At 44.4% G+C, this 25,755-nt stretch overlaps 1 protein-coding gene across 4 annotated transcripts in view; it reads right to left on the bottom strand.

Annotated features, from left to right (window-relative positions):
- The window catches only part of NRDE2 (NRDE-2, necessary for RNA interference, domain containing), a 57,306-nt gene extending 31,911 nt beyond the window's left edge, over positions 1 to 25,395 (bottom strand). For 3 of the 4 annotated variants that reach the window (XM_088455555.1, XM_088455558.1, XM_088455557.1), the window contains exons 1-6: positions 25,289 to 25,395; positions 23,855 to 23,963; positions 21,511 to 21,714; positions 19,799 to 19,942; positions 11,804 to 12,239; positions 10,225 to 10,630 (exon numbers count right to left, since the gene is read on the bottom strand). In XM_088455555.1, the coding sequence (XP_088311681.1) occupies positions 10,225 to 10,630; positions 11,804 to 12,239; positions 19,799 to 19,942; positions 21,511 to 21,714; positions 23,855 to 23,963; positions 25,289 to 25,352 (1,363 nt within the window). In that variant the 5' untranslated portion in view covers positions 25,353 to 25,395. The remainder of the gene's footprint in view (positions 1 to 10,224; positions 10,631 to 11,803; positions 12,240 to 19,798; positions 19,943 to 21,510; positions 21,715 to 23,854; positions 23,964 to 25,288) is intronic. The other variant, XM_088455556.1, reaches the window with a different exon arrangement.
- Positions 25,396 to 25,755: the final 360 nt, after the last annotated feature.

Genomic DNA, 25,755 nt, shown 5'->3' with positions numbered 1-25,755 from the left:
CACCTATCACATTACTCAGCACAGTCTCCTATATACAGACTCAGGAGCACCCAGATATACAGGTGTCACATATCACATTACTCAGCGCAGTCTCCTATATACAGACTCAGGAGCACAGAGATATACAGGTGTCAAATATCACATTACTCAGCACAGTCTCCTATATACAGACTCAGGAGCACACAGATATACAGGTGTCAAATATCACATTACTCAGCACAGTCTCCTATATACAGACTCAGGAGCACACAGATATACAGGTGTCACATATCACATTACTCAGCACAGTCTCCCATATACAGACTCAGGAGCACACAGATATACAGGTGTCACATATCACATTACTCAGCGCAGTCTCCTATATACAGACTCAGGAGTACACAGATATACAGGTGTCACATATCACATTACTCAGCACAGTCTCCCATATACAGACTCAGGAGCACACATGTACACAGATGCCACCTATCACATTACTCAGCGCAGTCTCCTATATACAGACTCAGGAGCACACAGACATACAGGTGTCACCTATCACATTAATCAGCAGTCTCCCATATACAGACTCAGGAGCACACAGATATACAGGGGTCACATATCACGTTACTCAGCGCAGTCTCCCATATACAGACTCAGGAGCACACAGATATACAGGTGTCACATATCACATTACTCAGCGCAGTCTCCCATATACAGACTCAGGAGCACACAGATATACAGGTGTCACATATCACATTACTCAGCGCAGTCTCCCATATACAGACTCAGGAGCACACAGATATACAGGTGTCACATATCACATTACTCAGCGCAGTCTCCCATATACAGACTCAGGAGCACACAGATATACAGGTGTCACATATCACGTTACTCAGCGCAGTCTCCTATATACAGACTCAGGTGCACACAGATATACAGGTGTCACATATCACATTACTCAGCACAGTCTCCCATATACAGACTCAGGAGCACACAGATATACAGGTGTCACATATCACATTACTCAGCGCAGTCTCCTATATACAGACTCAGGAGCACACAGATATACAGGTGTCACATATCACATTACTCAGCGCAGTCTCCTATATACAGACTCAGGTGCACACAGATATACAGGTGTCACATATCACATTACTCAGCACAGTCTCCCATATACAGACTCAGGAGCACACAGATATACAGGTGTCACCTATCACATTACTCAGCACAGTCTCCTATATACAGACTCAGGAGCACCCAGATATACAGGTGTCACATATCACATTACTCAGCGCAGTCTCCTATATACAGACTCAGGAGCACACAGATATACAGGTGTCACATATCACATTACTCAGCACAGTCTCCCATATACAGACTCAGGAGCACACAGATATACAGGTGTCACCTATCACATTACTCAGCACAGTCTCCTATATACAGACTCAGGAGCACCCAGATATACAGGTGTCACATATCACATTACTCAGCGCAGTCTCCCATATACAGACTCAGGAGCACACAGGTACACAGATGCCACCTATCACATTACTCAGCGCAGTCTCCTATATACAGACTCAGGAGCACACAGATATACAGGTGTCATTTATCACATTACTCAGCGCAGTCTCCTATATACAGACTCAGGAGCACAGAGATATACAGGTGTCAAATATCACATTACTCAGCACAGTCTCCTATATACAGACTCAGGAGCACACAGATATACAGGTGTCACATATCACATTACTCAGCACAGTCTCCCATATACAGACTCAGGAGCACACAGATATACAGGTGTCACATATCACATTACTCAGCGCAGTCTCCTATATACAGACTCAGGAGTACACAGATATACAGGTGTCACATATCACATTACTCAGCACAGTCTCCCATATACAGACTCAGGAGCACACAGGTACACAGATGCCACCTATCACATTACTCAGCGCAGTCTCCTATATACAGACTCAGGAGCACACAGACATACAGGTGTCACCTATCACATTACTCAGCGCAGTCTCCCATATACAGACTCAGGAGCACACAGATATACAGGTGTCACATATCACATTACTCAGCGCAGTCTCCCATATACAGACTCAGGAGCACACAGATATACAGGTGTCACATATCACATTACTCAGCGCAGTCTCCCATATACAGACTCAGGAGCACACAGATATACAGGTGTCACATATCACGTTACTCAGCGCAGTCTCCTATATACAGACTCAGGTGCACACAGATATACAGTTGTCACATATCACATTACTCAGCACAGTCTCCCATATACAGACTCAGGAGCACACAGATATACAGGTGTCACATATCACATTACTCAGCGCAGTCTCCTATATACAGACTCAGGAGCACACAGATATACAGGTGTCACATATCACATTACTCAGCGCAGTCTCCTATATACAGACTCAGGTGCACACAGATATACAGGTGTCACATATCACATTACTCAGCACAGTCTCCCATATACAGACTCAGGAGCACACAGATATACAGGTGTCACCTATCACATTACTCAGCACAGTCTCCTATATACAGACTCAGGAGCACCCAGATATACAGGTGTCACATATCACATTACTCAGCGCAGTCTCCCATATACAGACTCAGGAGCACACAGATATACAGGTGTCACATATCACATTAGTCACATCGCACTACAAGATTAATTTCCGGCAAAATATTTAAAATAAAAAGATACCCGGCGCTAGCAAGTTGCACAGGACCTGGCGGCTCACTGATGCCGGGCAAGACGCGCTGCGTGGCGTAGTGAGCCTAGATGTATTAGGACACATGTGTAAGAAGGGGAATGTAGGATAACACTACAGCTGTGACAATAAAGTACAGTTATGTAAATCTGTGCAGGGGAAGAAGGTGGCGCTGACTGCTTCATTTTCTGCTACACAAATATTATAGACCCCTATTGGTCCTTTTTTTTCTTTGCACCCATTGGTGTACATGCCGGCCCCACCTTATATGTAGAACATGTGCAGCTATTCTGTATGTGCACTGCTCACATGTCTGTATAATGCAGAGGTTCCCAAACACTGCCATTACAGTCCCCATTTTAGGGACAGCCATGCTTGTGCACAGGTGACTTAGTACCTCAGTCAATTTGACTTAATCATCTGGACTCAAGCATGGCTATCTTTAAAACCTGGACTGTTATGGCGGAGTTTGGTACCCTCTGGTTTAAATGTGTATTTTCTGTAAGTTTGCTGGCAGTATAGTTACATTTACTTAGCTTAGATGGTTTCTAAAGTAAATAACATTTCTCTAAACTGTCTTTTTAAGTGGATTTTCAGCAAATTTTCTATAGCAGTAAATTAATAAAAGGAACATATAACAGCTACAAATAATAATCTTCAGGACCAATATATAAATTTAAACGGATCCAAAGAAACGCTACGTGGCTGATAGTGGGAGTAAAACAAAATATGAATTTTACTCACCGTAAAATCTTATCCTTGGAGTCCATCAGGGGGGATACCATTACCTCAGGGTTATGCATAGTGAGCTGTGGAATCGGGCACTAACTAAGACTGGCTCCCACCTCCTATATGACCCCTCCCCTTCCACTAGAACCTCAGTCTATGATTAACAAAGCTGGAGAGAGACCCACGAAAGAACTGAGGAACCAACAGGTAACTAGTATGAAACCAAACAAGGGAGGGATCCCGGCATCCACCAGATGGACTCCAAGGAAGAGATTTTACAGTACGTAAAGATCGTATTTCCTATTTCATCCATCTGCGGGATGCCATAACCTCTGGGATCTACCAAAGCAAGCCAATTGATGGGAGGGGGAGGTCGGAACCAAAGGCGCAAAGAATTTTTCACCCAACACTGGGGTCCCTCGCTCTAAATTTATGGAAGCTGTAACATTTTGTAAAAGTGTGTATGGGTGACCAGGAAGCTGCTCAACCAAGGCATCATGCCGAACAGCCCAAGAAACCCCGACGGCACGAGTCAAGTGGGCCCAAATTGAGGCAGAAGCGTCACATTTGAAGACAAATATGCCTGCCGGATGGCAGCAGTGGCCTATCTAGAGATGGATCCTTTCGAGACTGACCAGCCTCTTTTTGGTGCATCAATCAACACCGGCAAAGAATCCGTATGTCTCAAAGACGCTGTGCGCTCCAAGTAAATGAGTAATGCACGTACCACATCCAAGTGCTGTCATTGCATCCACCAGAGATGCTTGAGGATGCCGGGACCGAGGTACGTACCTTGGAAGCTTCTTGTTGAGACAAAGAAGCCATTAGATCTATGTCTGGAGAGCCCCATCTGGAAACTATTTCCACAAACACCTGGTGCAATTCCCGTTCCCCTGGATGCACACTGTGGCAACTTAAGATGTCCGTCTCCTAGTTGTCCACCCCTGGAATGTAAATTGCCGAAATACCTGGAACCCAACTTTCTGCCCAATGAAGGATGTGAGAAACCTCCCTCATTGCTCGCCAGCTGCATGTGCCACCCTACTTATTTATATAAGCATTGTCTGATTGGATTCGCACTGGTAGGCTTCTTAGATGGGATTGAGCCTGAACCAATGCATACTGAATCACCTTTAAATGTAGTATATTTATGGAAAGAGAAGCTTTCTGGACGGACCAAAGACGCTGTAGGTGTATGTCTAGAACCACCATCCCCCTCTGTGGTGACAATGATACAATTTATTACTAATAATTGGCCACCCCTGTTCAAATTTTCATCCTGAAGCCACCAAAGAAGTGACTGACTCTGAACATCTGCCTGCTTAATCGAGGACTTTACCCATCATTGAAGCAATTGGTTTTGCAGTGGTCGGGCATGAAATCGGGCGAAAAAAAACAACTTCAAATGAAGCCACCATCTTTCCCAGTAGCTGCATAGCCCTGAGGACTGAGATATGAGGCATCTGTAAAATGATCCTTATTTTGGATTGAAGAGCCTGAATCTTTGCCTGTAGAAGAAACACACACTCTGTGACACTGGGTGTCGAAGAGAAGACCCAAAAATACCATCCTCTGAGATGGAATTCAACTTGAATTGATGATCCAGCCGAATCTCTGGAGCATACCTATGGTAATATGAAGATGTTGCTTCAATACGGCTACTGAAGGTGCCCTTAGCAACAAATCGTCCAGATAAGCCAACACATTGACCCCCCACTCCTGAGTAGGGAGATCATGTGTGCCATAACCTTTGTAAAGACTCTGGGAGCGGTGGACAAACCAAATGGCAGAGCCCGAATACCGGTGCCCCACTGCAAAACGTAGAAGATGTGATGACCCCTACATATAGGAATATGGAGGTAGGCATCCTTGATATCTATGGAGGCCAGAAAATCCTCTTCCTCCATGGAATAAATGACTGACCTTATGGACTTCATCTTGAATTTTTCCAAGTGGAGATAAGCATTTAACCCCGAGGTTGAGAATGAGTTTTCTTGGGTTTGTCTACCAAGAAAAGGCTGGAGTAAAACCCCAGGCCCTGCTGTGGTACCGGAACCAGAATAATTACTCCGGAATCGGAAAGCACAGGAATTGCCTGTATGAGAGCCGCCTTTTTGCAACCATCAACAGGAGAAGGAGTGGAAAAGAATCTTTCTGGAAAAGGACCCTCCAAATCTAAAATGTAACCCCTGGTTACATGTTGATTTATCTATAAATCTGGGTTGGAGTGAATCCAAGTTCCCCAGAATTTGAGTAAGAGGGCACCCACCAGAGGACGGGTTCCAGTCCCGTGAGAGTCATGTGGATTGACCTGCTGACTTAGCAGCAGGGCAATGGGTGCTGGGGACACCACGCCCCCTGAAGGCACCTCTACGGGGACCCCTAGGCATACCCCGGAAGGTCTGAAAGCTTCACCTGGCTTGAGTCTGAAAGAAACGAAACCTAGAGGATTTTGGTTTTGGTGTTGATACAGGAAGGTAAGGACTTTTGCCTCCCATGTCCTGAGAAATAGTTTTAGTTAATTCTGGACCAAACAGAAAACCACCTTCAAAAGGCGATGCCTCTAAAGCATGCTTGGACTCTATGTCTGCCTTCCATGTTTTCAGCCATAGAGAACGTCTGGTGGAAATGGCCAAAGCAGAAATAGGAGACTGTACAAGGATAGTATCTATTAAAGCATCACCTATATACTATATAGGTCAGAGCTTTCGAAATCTGATCAACTAGTTTCAGACAAATCCTCTGATAGAAACCTAGCAATCATCTGGGTCATCCAGGAATTGATAGCCTTTATCACCCAGGCACTGGTCAGAACAGTTCGGAGCGAGACCCCTGACAAAGTGAATGAAGATTTAAGTACAGCCTCATTCTTTCTATCCATAGGATCCTTAGGAGTTACAGACTGTGTTGTGGGAATACCAGTATTCCTGACCAACCTAGCAATAGGAGCATCCCCCACGGGTGGAATTTCCCAAAGCTTAGTATGCTTTTCCGAAAAAGGATAAAGATACTTACATTTTTTCGGAATATGAAATTTGGAATCAGGGTTTAAACAGGTTTCTTTTAATATTTCGAAAAAAAAATATACCCAGCGCTGAAAAAACAGGAGGATCAAGTAAGACAGCTGCAATCTGACTGAGCCAGGTTAAGCCCCGAGGTTGTAGCAGCAGGGTACCTTTAAGAATTAGGTGTTGTTGGTGTCAGGCTTTTAGAGTTAGCCAATAGGGTTCTTGGGGGTGTGTCTTTGTTCTATATTAGAGCTGGATAACCAGGAAATCAGTCTCTTTGATTCTGGAAATCCCTCCCTCCCACGTTTGGTTTTTGTATGTGTTCTGCATGTTGTGGCAGAAAGAACGGAGTGTGCTTTTTATTTAATATTAAGTTAGATGGGTGTGATTCCCTGATTCAGATTTAGGCCAAATCGTCCCTACAGGGAAATGACACAGCCCGTCCGGGCGTGCTTTATGCTGGAGAGTTGAACACCAACGAGTGATGCGTTTGGTCTGCGTGTGTTTTGTGGGAGTGTCCGTTCTTTGTTGTCCGCCGCCATACTAACTTTAAGCTCATAACAATTAATTTCAATTGGCAATACCTAATTCGATAATTAATTCAATAATTTAATAATAATCTTATGTCAAAATAAAATTTTACCTCATTTAGATTCCAACTCCCGTAGTGTGTATATTGTAGATAAGTTTTAGTCGTGATAAGTCTTTAAGGTATAATGCGGATATCAACCATTAGGGCGTTTATAATGCAGCAGTAAGGAAAGAGGCGATTGTCACTTACAGAAACGAAGCAATTAGGAACTGTGCTCTAATACTTATGTTGGGACATTAGTATAACACAAGTCAATTTATACGCATAAAAAATGTAATCGATATAAAATAAATGTATACACGAAACAAAGTATATAGACATCAAATGATATATAAATATATAAATATATAAATATAGGTTCTCATTGCATAGAAGAATATATATAATATATCCAACAGATAAAAAAAAAGTTGATCAGATTCTCAATGTATGTTGTTATATAAAAATAATATTCAAATACAAAACAATTAAATCTTGAAGAACTAAAAACGTCAGACGTTACTGTTGCCAGTAACTATTCCAGATTGTGGTTGATTGAATCCAAAAAGCTGATACTTATTGTAATAAGTATCAGCTTTTTGGATACAGCATAGGTATTAGAGTGCAGTTTCTAATGGTTTCGTTTCTTTTAATACTTCCTCAAAATTTGACCATTCTGGGAAAACAGATACAATGTTTCTTCTTACATTTATAGAAAGAAACTGAACTATTTTCTGGCATTGCGGCTTCCTGTAACTGCAGAGTTTCCCTAACCGCATCTATCAACATAGACACCCCTGAATCAGAATCGGGGTCACCCTCCCAGTCATAATCTAATTCCCCTTCTTCCTGGGAGGAGGCGGCTGATGCCTCATCTGCAGGAAAATCCGCTGAGGAACGGCCTGAACGTCTCTTAGTGGCGGTGGCCCCTGCTGACGTTACCATTTTCTTTATGGATGTTGCCATCTCAGCGAGACATCGTCCCATATTCTGGGCCCAACCGGGGGGATCAGACACACTAGGTACTTGAGTACAGGGCATCATATAATTTGTCTGAGAGTGAAGTAAATCACTATGGGCTCAACCATAGACCTGGCCCAATCAGGCATCACCTGAACCTCCCGGTAATGAATCTCCCTGTGAACAACCAGCACAGAGCGACCCTGGTTCTGCACAACCTTTTATCACATTTTGTACAAGTATAAAAAGTGACTGACTGTTTGTTGGATCCCTTGTCTGGCTTCTCCATATTGAGAGAGAGAGAAGACAAATCTAACCAATACAGATAGCTACCCAATGGGGCATACACACTAGCCGATAAAAGTGTACAATACGAACGATAACAACTATATGTCGTCCACATCGGTCGTTTGGTGCATACACACTGGACAACGATGAACGCTCCCGGGGGTCGTTAACAAGGTTTGCCGTTGTGCAGATATGCAGGCCAATCTAAGGATACCGTCAGAAAGTGGCAGGATGACGTCACGTTAATTATATCATTCAGTGTGTACCCCCAGTATCTTTCAGGACATCGTCTAGTGTGTACGCCCAATATCTCTCAGCACATCGTCTAGTGTGTACCCCCAGTATCTCTCAGCACATCGTCTATTGTGTACACCCAGTATCTCTCAGCACATCGTCTATTGTGTACACCCAGTATCTCTCAGCACATCGTCTAGTGTGTACGCCCAGTATCTATCAGCAAATCGTCTAGTGTGTACGCCCAGTATCTATCAGCACATTGTCTATTGTGTACGTCCAGTATCTCTCAGCACATCGTCTAGTGTGTACGCCCAGTATCTATCAGCACATCGTCTAGTGTGTACGCCCAGTATCTCTCAGCACATCGTCTAGTGTGTACGCCCAGTATCTCTCAGCACATCGTCTAGTGTGTACGCCCAGTATCTTTCAGCACATCGTCTAGTGTGTACACCCAGTATCTATCTGCACATCGTCTAGTGTGTACACCCAATATCTTTCAGCACATCGTCTAGTGTGTACGCCCAGTATCTCTCAGCACATCGTCTAGTGTGTACGCCCAGTATCTTTCAGCACATCGTCTAGTGTGTACACCCAGTATCTCTCAGCACATCGTCTAGTGTGTACGCCCAGTATCTATCAGCACATCGTCTAGTGGGGGTGCCCCTTAAATTCCAGTGGAAAAACTGTAGCACTGTTTAAATAGAAAAAAAAAACAAAAGGAAGAGCCACAATATGTATTGTGTACACAGACTGACACCCATTAGTTTACACTTACACTGTTCCATTCATTATTAAAATGTAATATGTTATAGGAATGTACATTGAATATTTACATGCAGCAATATAAATGCATCATTATTATTAATGTCAATTAGATTACCCAATAATAGAGGAATTCACAGAACTATATTCTGAATTATAAAAAAAAACAAAAAACAGTTTTGGATTACAATGAATTTTGCACCTTTTTACTCAGATAAACGATGAATTATGACTTAATATACATAACTGGGACTATAGGTGGCGCCATTTCTCCATCGTAGCGGCAGCAAGGATTGCTTACATTAGGAAGTATAAATATATGTGTACGCTTCTGCATAGCTCTGTGATTGTGTATATTGTAGGTAGTGCTATGCCAGAGTCCTCCGTCATCACTGAGTTGCTCATGAGCTGGATTCTAGCAGAAAATGTTATACAGCAGCAATTATGGAGCTTCCCAGGAGTCGGGGTTACAGGAATGCTTTGGAGGGGCCACAACAAACCCACAGGCAACTTGTTGGGAGACCCTGGTATAGATACGCCCCAGCCTTCCCTAACTTCATGCAGGATACAGACTAAATACAGGGTGAGCACTAATTGTGCCAGTCACCACCGTATCTACCTAACGGCTGCTCCATGTGTCTGCCATGGGATGTAGTTTATATGCCAGCGCCGGAATCCCGACACCCGTCAGAATCTCTGCGCCAGCGTCCCTACAGCCGGCATCTGGACGGCAAGCATTGGGGTTAGGCACTAGGGGAGTGTTAGGGTTAGGCTACTTTAGGTTTAGGCTGTGGTGAGGGAGGGTTAGGTTTAGGGGTAGGGTACTGACCTGCAGGCGTCGGTATCCTAACCCTGTAGGGACGCCGGCGTTGGGATTCTGACCGCTGGGATCATGAGCGCCGGCAAAAAGGAGCTTGTGTCTGTGACAGAGAACAATGAAAGATGCCACACTTACCGTACATGCAGCGTTCGGTGCCCGGCATTGCCGGATGAGAGAGCATGCTGCCATCCTGTACCGCCGAGAGGGTGCTCAGGCACTTGCTGTAGATGCCAATCACTTTGGACACAGTGAAGGTGCTGAACTGGCCCTGTGAGAACTGCAGGTACTTCTGCCAGAGCTGCGGGTCATTGGGGTGTATAAAGATCAGCTTCTGCCACTCCTTCAGCAGGGCGGCGCTCTCCCAGAACTCCGCGCACAGCTGAAGTCGCGCCAGCTTCAGCGCTGTGCTGCCCGGGTTACTCTCAATGGCTTTTTCCAGAATAGACAACTTCTTCTCCAGAACCAACTTGAGCGACGTACGATGGCTGTCGGCCTCCCCCTCGCTAGTGGCATACATGCTGGGCTGACTGCTCAGCTCGTCCTTCAGAGATAAAAGGAACCAGACTTATTATCCGAGCCCGTCTCCCCATATAGACCAGTATAATCTATGAGGCACTTCCACAGTGTGGTTACCTACTATAAATGATATATCATCTTTCTCTCTACCAGTGACACCTTCACTTCACTATGCAGGATTAGAAACACTGTGTTATAAAGAGTTCACATATCAGGGCTGTGTCATTTCATTTTAAAACATTGTAGGTCTTATGTATCATGTAGGAAGCAAAACAGATTGCTGGACATGAACAGCCATCTGGCCTATTATAGCTCTGGAATTGACATTATTTGATTATTAGCATATATTTAATCGGGCGAAACAAAGCTCTGCGGCACCATAGAGAGTAGTAATACTAACAGGGTAGGCTGGGGTGAGTAGGAGGTTGGGTGAGAATCTGACACTGTGAGGGACAGTGTCCCATAGGTTAGGTGCAGCACTGGAGAGACAGGTGGGGAGGAGAAGCAACGGTCACCGTCTGAGCACAGAGTGTGGAGGGTAATGAGGTGGGAGATGTAGGAGAGAGAGGCGAGGGTCCTGTATGGGACAGGGAACCAGTGTAGGGATTGGCAGATCAGCGTGATAGAAGGGTCAGCCTAGCAGCAGCACTAAGGAGAGAGACAGGTGGTAATCACTGGGGAGGAGAAGCAATGGTCACCGTCTGAGCAGAGAGTGTGGAGGATAATGAGGTGGGAGATGTAGGAGAGAGAGGTGAGGGTCCTGTATGGGTCAGCCTAGCAGCATCACTAAGGAGAGAGGCAGGTGAGGAGAAATGAGAGAGGATGGTTCTAATGAACAAGAGAAAAAATTTAGCCCAAATTATCTAAATTTGCATCTAACCAGCCATTGCCAAACCTTATCTTCCACCAGGATTCCCGGCAGAGGAGCGCGGCACTCTGTACTTCTGTAGCAGCTATAGAGCCCAGGCTGTGCACCTTAGACCCCAATTGCAGGCATTCTGCCTGGTGGCAGCGACACCTGACCAGAGACCACTTTCCTGCTGCGGTTCCCTACTCTGGCTGAAGCTACACATCACATTAAACTCATGTGCTTCAATGAGGCCCAGATCCAGGCTCTAACTAACTTTAGATGCAGAAACCATCCAGCCCCAGATTAAAGCACAAATGTACAATAAATGAAAAAATTTTTACTACGTACCTGAAACAAAACAAACTGCATCCATGTTGCGATGTCTGCTGGGTTTTCTCGTATCCTCCGGTTATAATCCTCAACCTTCCCCAGAACGTCCGTGTCTCTGGGCGCTGTCACCGAGGGTTTGCTCTCCGGTCCGCCTTTCCCTTGCAGCCACATGGCAGTAGAGGCATCATAGACTCCCAGAGGATCTACCCAGCTGGTGGGAACCGAACAGGAGACATCTGCATCCTTCACTGGAATGAAGCCAGCTGCCCCAGGCTCTGCGTGGTCCTTGATGCAGGATACAGGGTCCGCCTTGCTCCGCAGCCCCCGCAGAGCATTCTTGCTGTAATAACGCTCAGTTCTCTTCTGAGGTGGCTTCTTGTCATGTGTGTCCTCCCAGGTGATCTGCTGCTTCTTAGGGTCTATACCCAGGCAGGAATGACCTCTCCGCTTATATCTGTGTATGGGATACATCATGAGATAATGAGAGCATTAATGGGCTTCACGTGGCTCCCAAAGCTTTGTTAAATAAGAGCTTCAGATCTGAAAACGTTGCATTAATCGTTATCATACGTTGAGGAGAAGTGTTTCCCTCACCCTAATGTATAACTACAGGAGAAGTTCAGCTCTGAAAATGCTGCATTAAGTGTTCTCATACGTTGGGGAGAAGCATTTCCCTCACCCTAATGTACAGTCAGGTGCATAAATATTGGGACAATGACAGAATTTTCATATTTTGGCCTCTATTCACCACCACAATGGCTTTGAAATGAAACAAACAAGATGTGCTTTAACTGCAGACTTTCAGATTTAATTTGAGGGTAATTACATCCAAATCAGGTGAACGGTGTAGGAATTACAAAGGTTTCTATATGCGCCTCCCACTTTTTAAGGGGCCAAAAGTAATGGGACTATCAACTGAAAAGCTATTTCATGGACAGGTGTGGGCTATTCCCTCATTATTTCATTATCATTTAAGCAGGTAAAAGGTCTGGAGTTGATTCTAGGTGTGACATTTGCATTTGGAATCAGTTGCTGTCGAATCTCAATATGAGATCCAAAGAGCTGTCACTATCAGTGAAGCAAGCCATCATTAGGGTGAAAAATCAAAAACAAACCCATCAGAGAGATAGCAAAAGCATTAGGTGTGGCCAAATCAACTGTTTGGAACATTCTTAAAAAGAAAGAACGCACCGAAGAGCTCAGCAACACCAAAAGACCCGGAAGACCACGCAGAACAACTGTGATGGATGACAGAACAATTATTTCCCTGGTGAAGAAAAACCCCTTCACAACAGTTGGCCAAATCAAAAACACTCTCCATGAGGTAGGTGTATATGTGTCAAAGTCAACAATAATGAGTGAATATAGAGGGTTCACCACAAGATGTAAACCATTGGTGAGCCACAAAAACAGGAAAACCAGATTAGAGTTTGCCAAAAAGCCATTACAGTTCTGGAACAACATCCTATGGACAGATGAGACAAAGAGCAACTTGTACCAGAGTGATGGGAAGAGAAAAGTATGGAGAAGGAAAGGAACTGCTCATGATCCAAAACATACCACCTCATCAGTGAAGCATGGTGGTGGTAATGTCATGGCGTGGGCATGTATGGCTGCCAATGGAACTGGTTCCCTTGTATTTATTGATGATGTGACTGCTGACAAAAGCAGCAGAATGAATTCTGAAGTGTTTCGGGCAATATTATATGCTCATATTCAGTCAAATGCTTCAGAACGCATTGGACGGCGCTTCACAGTGCAGATGGACAATGACCCGAAGCACACTGCAAAAGCAACCAAAGAGGTTTTTTAAGGCTAAAAAGTGGAATGTTATGCAATGGCCAAGTCAATCCCCTGACCTGAAACCGATTGAGCATGCATTTCACTTGATAAAGACAAAACTGAAGGGAAATTGCCCCAAGAACAAGCAGGAACTGAAGACGTTTGCAGTAGAGGCCCGGCAGAGCATCACCAGGGATGAAAACCAGCGTCTGGTGATGTCTATGCGTTCCAGACTTCAGGCTATAATTGCCTGCAAAGGATTTGCAACAAAGTATTAAAAAGTGAAAGTTAGATTTAGGATTGTTTCGTTTGTCCCATTACTTTTGGCCCCTTAAAAAGTGGGAGGCACATATAGAAACCTTTGTAATTCCTACACCGTTCCCCTGATTTGGATGTAATTACCCTCAAATTAAATCTGAAAGTCTGCAGTTAAAACACATCTTGTTTGTTTCATTTCAAAGCCATTGTGGTGGTGAATAGAGGCCAAAATATGAAAATTCCATCAATGTCCCAATATTTATGCACCTGACTGTATAACTACAGGAGAGGTTCAGCTCTGAAAATGCTGCATTAAGTGTTCTCATACGTCGAGGAGAAACGTTTCCCTCACCTCAATGTGTAACTACAGGAGAGGTTAAGCTCTGAAAATGCTGCATTAAGCGTTCTCATGCGGTGAGAAGCGTTTCCCTCACCCCAATGTGTAACTACAGGAGAGGTTCAACTCTGAAAATGCTGCAATAAAGCGTTCTCATACGTTGAGGAGAAGTGTTTCCCTCACCCCAATGTGTAACAACAGTAGAGGTTCAGCTCTGAAAATGCTGCATTAAGCGCTGTCTTAGTAGGGAACTGATCGCTACGATGCTAAAAATCCAATTTCCAAAACAAACATTTACAAAGTAAATAAATAAGCGCCCTGACATAATGAGCGCTTTTCCCTGCTGCAGTGGGGGGACCTTTACCGCTGTATTTATATAGAATACAGGAACCTTTCCATATATGATCAGCTGGTATCTCAGATTTAATGTCTCTTTAAGAAACTGCCAAACTCATGGCACAGAAACCTAGAGAGGACGCAGGAGAGTCATAATAAAATGACTCATCAAAGGAGGTCTTAATTACAGCCCGTGATGATCAAAAGCCCAGCTGCTGGCATCATATATCTTATTAAATGAGCTAAGCTTTATCACTTTTACACGCGATCTGTCTCATTGAGAGAGGCACAAGAGTAAAGAGCGCTGCGGTCATCGCCTGAGAGGCAGATTAACGGAAAATAAACCTAATTCCCGACCGTGCTGTAGCTCTGCCCAATGTTAACCAAATTTGCAGGATCTGGATCTGGGCCACGATATTCATGCTGGTTCTTCGCTAAGTGGCTGCTTCTCCCGATCCTGAGTCTGACACATTTTCCGGCAGAGGTTCACAGTCATACATCTTAAATTGGTGAACACATTTTTTTGCCCCAATGCTCCAGCTGGACATAGTAGGGGAAGAGGGGGGGCGATTCCACTCATATTAAATAGCGTCCAGGTTGTTGGGATTTGATGGATTTTTTAAATTTACAATATGAGCCAAAAATAGGAGTTAAAAAACACCAAGGCACATTCAGTCTTAGGGCAGCTTGATGAGGGCAGCTTGGTATGGTTATGCATTAACAGGGGTATTCAATATGGGAGCGATAACATCGTTTTTGCGTTAATATCGCAGTTTTGACGTCATAATCGCAGGTTTGACTTTTACACCGTATTCAATTTCAAAGACTTATCACAGTTTTGAAAAGTCTTTGATAAAAAACGGGGATAACTTTTCACCATTGAATAGGTGTCGAAAAAAAGTGCAGAATTGGGGTTTAGGGGTGCAGGCTTTAAAAAAATAGCCTGCACCCCTGAGAATGACATTTAAAAAAGAACTGTGTCAAAAAAAGTTTTTAAAAAAATAGGGATACCCCAAAAAATGTATTTAAAAATTGGGGTGAAAAAAAAAAATGGGAAAAAATTGTTAAACAATAGAGAAATAGGTTCAGGGCTATTCTGCAAGTATGCGGCAGGTGTTTTCTAGAATAGATTTATAGCGGCAGGTGCACAAATGCAGAATTTTTTAAAAATTACTTTAGGGACACCAAAATATGCTAGTACCCATTTTCATGTACCCCAAATTTGATGGGACCACTTAAAAAACGAAAAAAATAACCTAAGTGCTCTTCTGCATCACTTCTTCAATGTCGGGAAAAAAACACCTGCTGCGGCTATTTAAATCCCCGACTTTCAATTAAAGGCTAAAACGAGGGGTACCCATAGTGTTCCCCCATGTTTTTACAACTTTAGGGGGGTCTTACAATTATTTTAAGGAAAAATTTGTAACTTTACGCAAATCCAACTTCGGAGTTTCCCGTTTTCGTTAATTTTATATTGAATACGGGGATAAGCAGGAGCGAGCACCAGACTTTAACGCAGGAAAAAACTCCGATATGAAACGTTAACTTCGACAGTGAAGTTAACGTTTCATATTGAATACCCCTCTAAGTGTGGTTAAAATCAAGTGTACTTCTGAACAGTTAAAAAAACAGTTGAAAAACATTGAACAACATCTAATACCAGGTAATTACAAACCCATTACTTTGTTTTTTAGATTAGGCAAAAAAAAAAAATGTATTGTATCCACAACCTGTCGCCATAAAAATCTATCATACAAATCCCACCAATATATTTATCTCTCTCTCCTTCTGCTTCTATTAGCTGGTAACATATCACCAAATCCAGGCCCAACCCACATGCCACACCGAGCTATAAATCCAGCTAACCTCATAAACATTGCGTGCCTCCCTTCACCCTCCAAGTCACTAAAATGTGCCTTATGGAATGCACGCTCTGTCTGCAATAAGCTAACATCCATCTGTGACCTCTTTATTTCAACTAACCTCAACCTTCTGGCAATAACAGAAACATGGCTCACACAGTCAGACACTGTCTCCCCTGCTGCACTTTCACATGGTGACCTACACTTCTCACACACCTCCAGGCCTGGTATTGTAAAGGAGGTGGGGTAGGACTATTACTCTCCCAATCTTTTACATACAGAGTTCTCCCACAGGTACCTTCACTCAGATTTACATCATTTGAAGTACATTCTATCAGGACTTTCACCCCTTTCTCTCTGCGAGTTGCTGCTATCTATCGCCCGCCTGGGCCACCTCAACAATTTCTGGAACATTTTTCAGCCTGGCTCCCTCACTTCCGATCCTCAGACATCTCCACCATCATTATGGGTGATTTCAATATCCCCATTGACAGTCCACAATCTCCTCATGCCTCCAAACTACTCTCGCTAACCTTCTCTCTTGGCCTCTCCCAATGGACTGACTCCGCTACTCATAAGGAGGGCCACTGCCTTGATCTTGTATTCACCCGACTATTCTCAGTCTCTGATTTCACTAATGCTCCTTTCACTCTCTCAGATCACAACCTTATCGCCTGCACACTCTCCTCCATTACATCAACGTCAGTGAAATCAACCGAACCTCCTAAAACCCGCAGAAATATTATTGCTATTAACTTTCAACAACGACTCACCAATTTCTACATTCACTTCTCCTGAGACTGCTGCATCACACTTAAACCAGATTCTAGAAAAAGCCCTCGATGAAGTAGCTCCAGCTACCCATCACATTCCGCGTAGACTTAGACGTCAACCGTGGCATTCTAACTTTACAAGACATCTACAAACACTCTCATGCAAAAGTAGAACGTCAGTGGCGAAAGTCTCATACTCCAAGTGACTTCCTCACATATAAGACTATCTACAACTCTTATCGTACTGCTCTGGACGCTGCCAAACAAACATATTTCCAATCTCTTATCTCTGCTCAAGCCTCTAACCCCAAGCGACTTTTTAATACATTTAAACTGCTTCTTACCCCTCCCTCACCTAAACCACCTGCTACTATCTGTGCGCAAGATTTTGCTTCCTATTTTAGGGACAAGATTGATGAGATACGAAATTAAATGGTATGCTCTTCCTCAGCTAGTGACCTGCTCAATTCGTTACCTGAATCCTCTGGCACTTTCTCTTCATTTGATCTCACAAACGAAGATGAAGTATCTTCCCTCTTCTCATCCTCCTACTCGATTACCTCTCCTCTAGAACCTATACACTCACAAATCAGTAAAGCTCTGTCTCATGTGCTTATCCCAACCCTAACTAAAATCTGTAATCTCTCTCTCTCTACTGGCAACTTTCCATCACTGTTCAAGCATGCAGTGATTACTCCTATTCTGAAAAAACAAAACTCTGACCCCAACACTCTCTCAAATTACCGTCCTATCTCCCAGCTCCCATGCCCCTCCAAGCTACTTGAGAGACTTGTCTACACCCGCCTCACACACTTTCTTAACTCGCACAACTTATTGGACCCACTTCAGTCCGGCTTCCGTTCCCAACACTCCACAGAGACAGCACTGACTAAGCTAGTAAATGATCTGGTCACTGCCAAGGCTAAAGGCCATTACTCACTCCTAATTCTTCTAGCTCTCTCTGCTGCTTTTGACACTGTTGACCACTCTCTTCTCATACAAACACTACAATCCCTAGTTCTTTTTTTAATCCAATAAGTTTTTATTGTTTTTAAGTACATAATAAATTTACATTGTAAAAAAACATTGTAAATAATACAATAAAAACTACTAAAAACAAAAAAAAGAATAAATGTGTGTGAAATAAAAAAATAAATAAATGTGTGTGACAATCCCTAGGTCTTAAGGACACAGCTCTTTCTTGGTTCTCTTCCTACCTATCTGATCGCTCTTTTACTGTTCGTTTTTCTGATTCTGCCTCCTCTTCGCTACCTCTATCAGTTGGAGTACCTCAAGGCTCTGTCTTAGGTCCTCTGCTATTCTCAATCTATACCACCTCTCTTGGCAAACTAATCAGCTCTTTTGGATTTCAGTACCATCTGTATGCGGATGATACTCAAATCTACATATCCTCCCCAGATTTATCACCATCTGTACTGGTCCGTGTCACTGAATGTCTTTCTGCAATTTCATCTTGGATGTCATCTCGCCACCTGAAACTTAATATTTCTAAAACAGAATTAATTATATTTCCACCGGCCAATAACAGTTACCAACCTGATCTCTCTATCACTGTTGATAACTCAACAATCCACCCCGCCCCACAAGCTCGCTGCCTTGGTGTCATCCTTGACTCTGAACTGTCCTTTGTTCCCCATATTCAATCTGTCTCAAAATCATGTTACATACATCTAAAAAAACATATCCAAAATTCGACCATATCTCACACAAGACACTGCAAAAACTGTAATCCATGCACTTATTTCCCACATTGACTATTGCCATAGCCTCCTTACTGGTCTTCCCAAAAACAGGCTATCTTCCTTGCCAAATGTTCATCGTTTGCTGCCCCGCTCTGTCAGTCCCTCCATTGGCTGCCGGTTTTCTACCGTATTCAATACAAAATACTCTTACTTACACATAAGGCTATTAACCAAACCACACCAACATACATCTCTTCACTCATTTCAAAATATCTCCCTAGCCGACCTCTCCGCTCAGCACAAGATCTGCGTCTCTCATCCCCATACATTACTTGCTCCCATTCACGGTTACAGGACTTTCTTCGGGCTGCACCCACTCTATGGAATGCCTAACCACGCACAATATGACTTTCCTCTAGTCTCCAATCGTTCAAGCGATCCCTGAAAACTCACCTCTTCAGGCAAGCTTATCAGATCCCAGAACAGCCCACATAACCTTCATAGCTTCCATATCTAATTATATCCCCTTTCACAGTCCACACATAACCTCACACATCGACTTTCTCTCACATCCTCATGACATTTGGCCGACATTCCGGTGTGAATGGATCACGCAGCCCACCAAGAAACTGTGCATTCTGCTGGACCAAAATGCAATATATAGCACCTATCCTTGTGTATCAATGCCTATTTCCCTATAGATTGTAAGCTTGCAAGCAGGGCCTTCCTACCTATATATCTGTCTGTTATTACCCAGTTTTGTTCTATTACTGTTGACAATTGTAAAGCGCAACGGAATACGCTGCGCTATATAAGAAACTTTTAATAAATAAAAAATAAATATCCTAAGCAAGGCCAAGTACTGCTGTAAACTGAATATTATTATTCTGCTACATCATCTGCACAATTTGATGCATACATATGTATGGAGAGATCCTTAGTACCCCCGTGGGACCCCTTACCTGCCAATGTCACCCCGGTACAGTGATTTGTATTCCCAGTTTGCAGGGTCAGCTTTCTTATCAATTGTAAAGGTCCCTTCTGCCAGCGACTGGGCTTCATCCAGCCAGAGAGACCGGCCAGCGGCTGACCCTGGAGCGTCTCCACTGCAGAGATAAGAGAACGGTATCGTTACTCTTCTTACTTATATCAACATAAAAACAACGAAAACTAATTGAAAAATGCTTGTTCCGTTTGTGATTATTTCATATAAAGGAAACAAACAGTATGACATAATCAACAAAGTGTATAATTGTTTAATGTTAGTGATAAAAACTTAATTTAGAGAAATTTCGGGCAACCTGTAACTCTCCAGCTGTTGTGGAATGAGGCTGGCCAGGAAGGTTGGGACTTGTGGTTCCACAGAAGCTAGAGAGTAAGAGTGTTACTGCATTTCTCTACTCCCTGAAAGGGAATGGGTATGATATACCGGCGGCGGTTCGATTCCCGTCAGCGGCAGCCCGACAGGAGCAGCGTTCGAAGCAGCGGAAGCCCGACAGCGCTGGAAATCCCGATCGTGGATAGGCAAGTATAGACTAACCTAACTCCCTTAACCCTAACCCTCCTTAGGGGTGCCTAACCCTAATCCCCCCTCTGAGTGCCTAACCCTAACCACCCCCTTCCCCGCTGCTTAAACCTAAGTCCCCCGGGGGGTGCCTAACCCTAAGTCCCCCCGGGGGTGCCTAACTCTAACCCTCCCTCCCCCTAGCTAACCCTAACCCTCCCGGGGGGGTGCCTAACCCTAAGTCCCCCCTGGAAGCCCTACCGGTCTCCTGGCGTCGGGGAAGTGCGGGCGTCTACATCTAGGCGCCTGGCATTTCACCCATAACGGGATAAGACAGTCGGGAAGCCGGCTGCCGGTATTTAGGCAGTCGGCTTCCCGATTGCTTCGCTCCCTGAAACCCTCACGTAATAACTAAGGAAACATTATTTGTGCAAAAACACGTCGGCTATGGAAACTTTATCAACTATGTATCTCTAATGCCATAAAATAAAAAAAGAACAATTAAAAACTCAACATCAAAAACTGGGTTTTATAGAGATAATGTTTCAAATAGGGATGAAAAACCGGTAAACAAATAAGCAACAATAAATTATATTATATATGTGATAACGTATCTCCTGCAGTATATAATAAGTAAGTTATAAGTCACAGAGGAGTACCGTCAGCAGGCGCAGGTCACGCATTGCTGAGATGATATTTATAAGGCGTAAAACGTGACTATAGGGGTACATTACATCTTATAATACACAAGATTTCCTAATGAACACTCAGCAATTATACAAATTACTTAGAGGACTAAATACACACACTAAGATCGCTTGTATATTATATACATGTGTAAGGTGTCATTTACTCTAGATATATTTTTTTATTGATCTATAATCCCCGCTGGCAGTGATACATTGCGTTCCTAAGAACCCAGTTTCAGATACGTCTGGTTTAGCTGGCTTATTGCATTATGCTGTATATAATTAGGTAATTATATTTTTCATAGATCACAATATCCTGAAACAAGGCCAAGTACATATACACATATGAGCACATTAATGTGACCGGCTGGGCAGCTCTTAGACAATAAACCTTATAAAAATTAATTATATTTAAACTCTATTGGTCAAACATCCACGATCAGTAAAATGTACTGGGAAGCTAAAGCAGCTCCCGGCGCACCTCGCTGTACTGTCTGCCTGACATTTCCTGGATTCTATGATATCAGAGTTGGAGTCGCTGTATTTATGCTCATCATCCAACTTCCTCTTCCTCCTCCTCTTCTTTTTCTTTTCCTTTTTTTTCTTCTTTTCCTTCTTTTTTTTCTCTTTGGCCGCTGTCTCAGATTCGCTGGCAGAGGCGTCTTGTCCTGGAGAGGTATCACTGCTAAAGATGGAAGGATACATTGTAAAACAGCATTTCAGGATGGTTACAAATAGCACATACGTCTCTGAAGCAAACATACAGATAGAGAATGTACTTTCCATACTACCTTGTGGTCTCCAGCTGATAGAGGAAGAGTAGGTAGTATAGAAGGAGCAGAGGACCTAGGACTGAGCCTTGTGGCCTCCAGCTGATGGAAGAAACGCAGAGGAGATAGTATAGATAGAGAAGAGCAGTGGACCTAGGATTGAGCCTTATGGTCTCCAGCTGATGGAGGAAGAGCAGAGGAGGTGCTATAGAGAATGAAGAGCAGAGGACATAGGACTGAGCCTTGTGGTCCCCAGCTGATGGAGGAAGCTTAGAGGAGATGATATAGATAGAGCAGAGGACCTAGGACTGAGCCTTGTGGTAACCAGCTGATAGAGGAAGTGCAGAGAAGGTGGTATAGAAAGAGCAGAGGACCTTCGGACTTAGCCTTGTGGTCTCCATCTCACAGAGGAAGTGCAGAGGAGGTGGTATAGAAAGAGCAGAGGACCTAGGACTGAGCTTGTGGTCTCCAGCTGATGGAAGAAACACAGAGGAGATGGTATAGATAGAGAAGAGCAGAGGACCTAGGACTGAGCCTTGTGGTCTCCAGCTGATGGAGGAAACGCAGAGGAGATGGTATAGATAGAGAAAAGCAGAGGACCTAGGATTGAGCCTTGTGGTCTCCAGCAGAGGAGGTGGTATAGAGAGAGCAGAGGACCTAGGACTGGTTCTTGTGGTCTCCAGCTGATGGAGGAAGAGCAGAGGAGGTGGTATAGATATAGAAGAGCAGAGGACCTAGGACTGAGCCTTGTGGTCTCCAGCTGATGGAGGAAGCTCAGAGGAGATGATATAGATAGAGCAGAGGACCTAGGACTGAGCCTTGTGGTCTCCAGCTGATAGAGGAAGTGCAAAGTAGGTGGTATAGAAGGAGCAGAGGACCTAGGACTGAGCCTTGTGGTCTCCAGCTGATGGAGGAAACGCAAAGGAGGTGGTATAGATAGAGAAGAGCAGAGGACCTAGGACTGAGCCTTGTGGTCTCCAGCAGAGGAGGTGGTCTAGAGAGAGCAGAGGACCTAGGACTGAGCCTTGTGGTCTCCAGTTCATGGAGGAAGCGCAGAGGAGGTGGTATAGAAAAAGCAGAGGACCTAGGACTGAGCCTTGTGGTCTCCAGCTGATGGAGGAAACGCAGAGGAGGTGGTATAGATAGAGAAGAGCAGAGGACCAAGGACTGACCTTTGTGGTTTCCAGTTGAGGAAGCGTAGAGAAGGTGGTATAGAGAGAGCAGAGGACCTAGGACTGAGCCTTGTGGTCTCCAGCTCATGGAGGAAGCGCAGAGGAGGTGGTATAGAAAGAGCAGAGGACCTAGGACTGAGCCTTGTGGTCTGCAGCTGATAGAGGCAGTGCAGAGGAGGTGGTATAGATATAGAAGAGCAGAGGACCTAGGACTGAGCTTTATGGTCTCCAGCTCATGGAGGAAGCGCAGAGGAGGTGGTATAGAAAGAGCAGAGGACCTAGGACTGAGCCTTGTGGTCTCCAGTAGAGGAGGTGGTATAGAGAGAGCAGAGGACATAGGACTGAGCCTTGTAGTCTCCAGCTGATGGAGGAAGCTTAGAGGAGATGATATATATAGAGCAGAGGACCTAGGACTGAGCTTTGTGGTCTCCAGCTGATGGAGGAAGTGCAGAGGAGGTGGTATAGATAGAGAAGAGCAGAGGCCCTAGGACTGAGTCTTGTGGTCTCCAGCTGAGGAAGCGCAGAGGAGGTGGTGCCAGAGAATTAAACACTTGAGTGCCCCCCAAATGTAATATCCTGCATTTTAGAGGCATTGGCGAGATTCCAGCAAGACTGCCCCATGTTTTAAATTGGCAATCATTTAAAAGTCATAATAAACCTGAGATTGCCACTTATTGCTACTGATCCTTTGAGAAAGGTGGATTTAGTGCTGAAAGGCATTAGCAGATTCTAAACCTCAGATTGACATTCCACTGTAATCCTGCACAACTTCTATTAGCCTCAGAAATCACGAGAACACACTTTCAATCTCAGCTGGATAGCCACAGGCTGCCTACGCATACACATTAACAGTGGCTGATGGTGAGCCGGTAAATGCGAGTACCTGGAGAGAGGAGAGCTGGGCTGAGAGGGCGCTGCAGCCTGCTGGGAGATCTGATGCAGAGAGATGGCATCTTTTGTACAGAAACTCTTATTACTCAGCCAGTCCAACCCTGCAGATGGGAGAGACAGACAATAAGCAGGAGATCACAGCCAAGACAATAGCCCTAACCTCATCCCGCCGGTCACAGTCAGGACCCACACAGATGCTGCATATCATGTAATAAGTGCCACTCGCATCATAATAGTCACTGTCAGATAAGGCCAGACAAGGAAATAGTCTAAGATGAAGTTACTGAAGCTATGTGGTTCTTACCCAGTGTCAATGTTAGCACTAATCTAAAATATGATTTATAGATATTGCATGTATAAAGAACTACAACACCCAGCATTACTATGACCCACTCTACAGATTTAGTTTCCTGCTGTCAACAGTGATCCAGGTCTTCAGTATTCCCAGTGTGATTTCCATTATTCACATTTCCAAGCACTACAACTCCCAGCATTATTCTGATCCAGCAGGAAGAGTTTATAAATCAATGAGTCAGGCTGGGCTTGAATTAGGACTACCCAGTGGCAGATAGCTTACAGACATGTACTAGATTACACTGTGCTCACAGCTGCGCTACTGCAGCATTACAGATAAATGCACCTATTGTAATAACAGAAAGTATAACACAACATCTGTCGCCCCAGACAAAGAGCCTCTGCAGCATTTTCCATTTACTGTCACATACATGGAGAGCAGGCAGTGATAAGTCTCGCTAATGGGAGAGAGCACCAAGGAGGGGGGGTGACCTGTGGGCTGCATCTGAAGTAGGAATATACATAAATGCATCTTTAGGTCTCTGTGTTCAGCACATTGCACATGGAGAGAATAGGTAGCATCAGATGTGCCCATCACCACCTAACTGTACCTGGACCTCCCAACACTACTAATGGCCACCTATAGAGGCATGTAGGGTGGCCCCAGCATGTAGGGGGCCCCTGGCACTGGCATGTAGGGGGCACCTAGCACCAGTAGAGAATGTAGGGGTCCCCTGGCAATTGTTGAGGGATACGGGGGCCCTGGTTGGAGTTGGGGGGTTGCTCTAGCAATAGTGATAGAGTACCCATGGCAGTATATATAGGGACCCCGGGCACAGGTGGAGGAGTGTAAGGGATCTCTAGCAGTGATGGAGGGAGTTTCTGGCAGTTATGATGGTGGGGGGTTCCCAGGCAGTGGTGGAGGGATATGAGGGCCCCAGTTGGAGTTGGGGGGGCTCCTCTAGCAGTGGTGGAGGGGTGTGGGGTACCCATGGCAGTGGATATGGGGACCCCGGACATGGGTGTAGGAGTGTGAGGGATCACTAGCAGTGGTGGAGAGGGTTTCTGGCAGCTATGATGGGGTTTGGGGCCCCTGGCAGTGGTGGAGGGATATGGGGCCCCAGACAGTTACCTGCATGTGGCACAGGGGCCGGGCTGGCACTAGAGGAACCGGCAAAGGCTGGAAACAGAGCCATGTTTGTATCACTGTTAAGTGTCAATAAAACGCGTCGCACACAAACTACGTCATACGGGTCTTTCCCCGAGACTACATCTCCCAGCAAGCATTGCGACAACAGTGAACGTCACACGCAGGACATTGTGCCGCAGAGCATTACTGGGAAATGTAGTCTGTATCCCTGCTCCTTCTCTCTGGTGCCAAATTACTCCTGTACTATTCTTTATAACTGCAGCTAAAACTTCCTCCAGTAGTGGAGGCTGGAACAAAAAGTTATATCACTGAAATAATAAATATAATTCTCATGTGTGCAATCACATTTCCCTATAGAGACTATAGGTGTAGCTAGAAAGTATTTTGTGTGTATAACTATCTATCTATCTATACGGTATAAGATAGATAGATAGATAGATAGATAGATA

The sequence above is a fragment of the Taudactylus pleione genome, unplaced genomic scaffold, assembly GCF_031769625.1.
Source record: "Taudactylus pleione unplaced genomic scaffold, aTauple2 ptg000660l, whole genome shotgun sequence".
NCBI lineage: Eukaryota > Metazoa > Chordata > Amphibia > Anura > Myobatrachidae > Taudactylus > Taudactylus pleione.
Note: the sequence above shows the minus strand (reverse complement) of the source record. Positions and strands in the feature narration are given on the sequence as shown.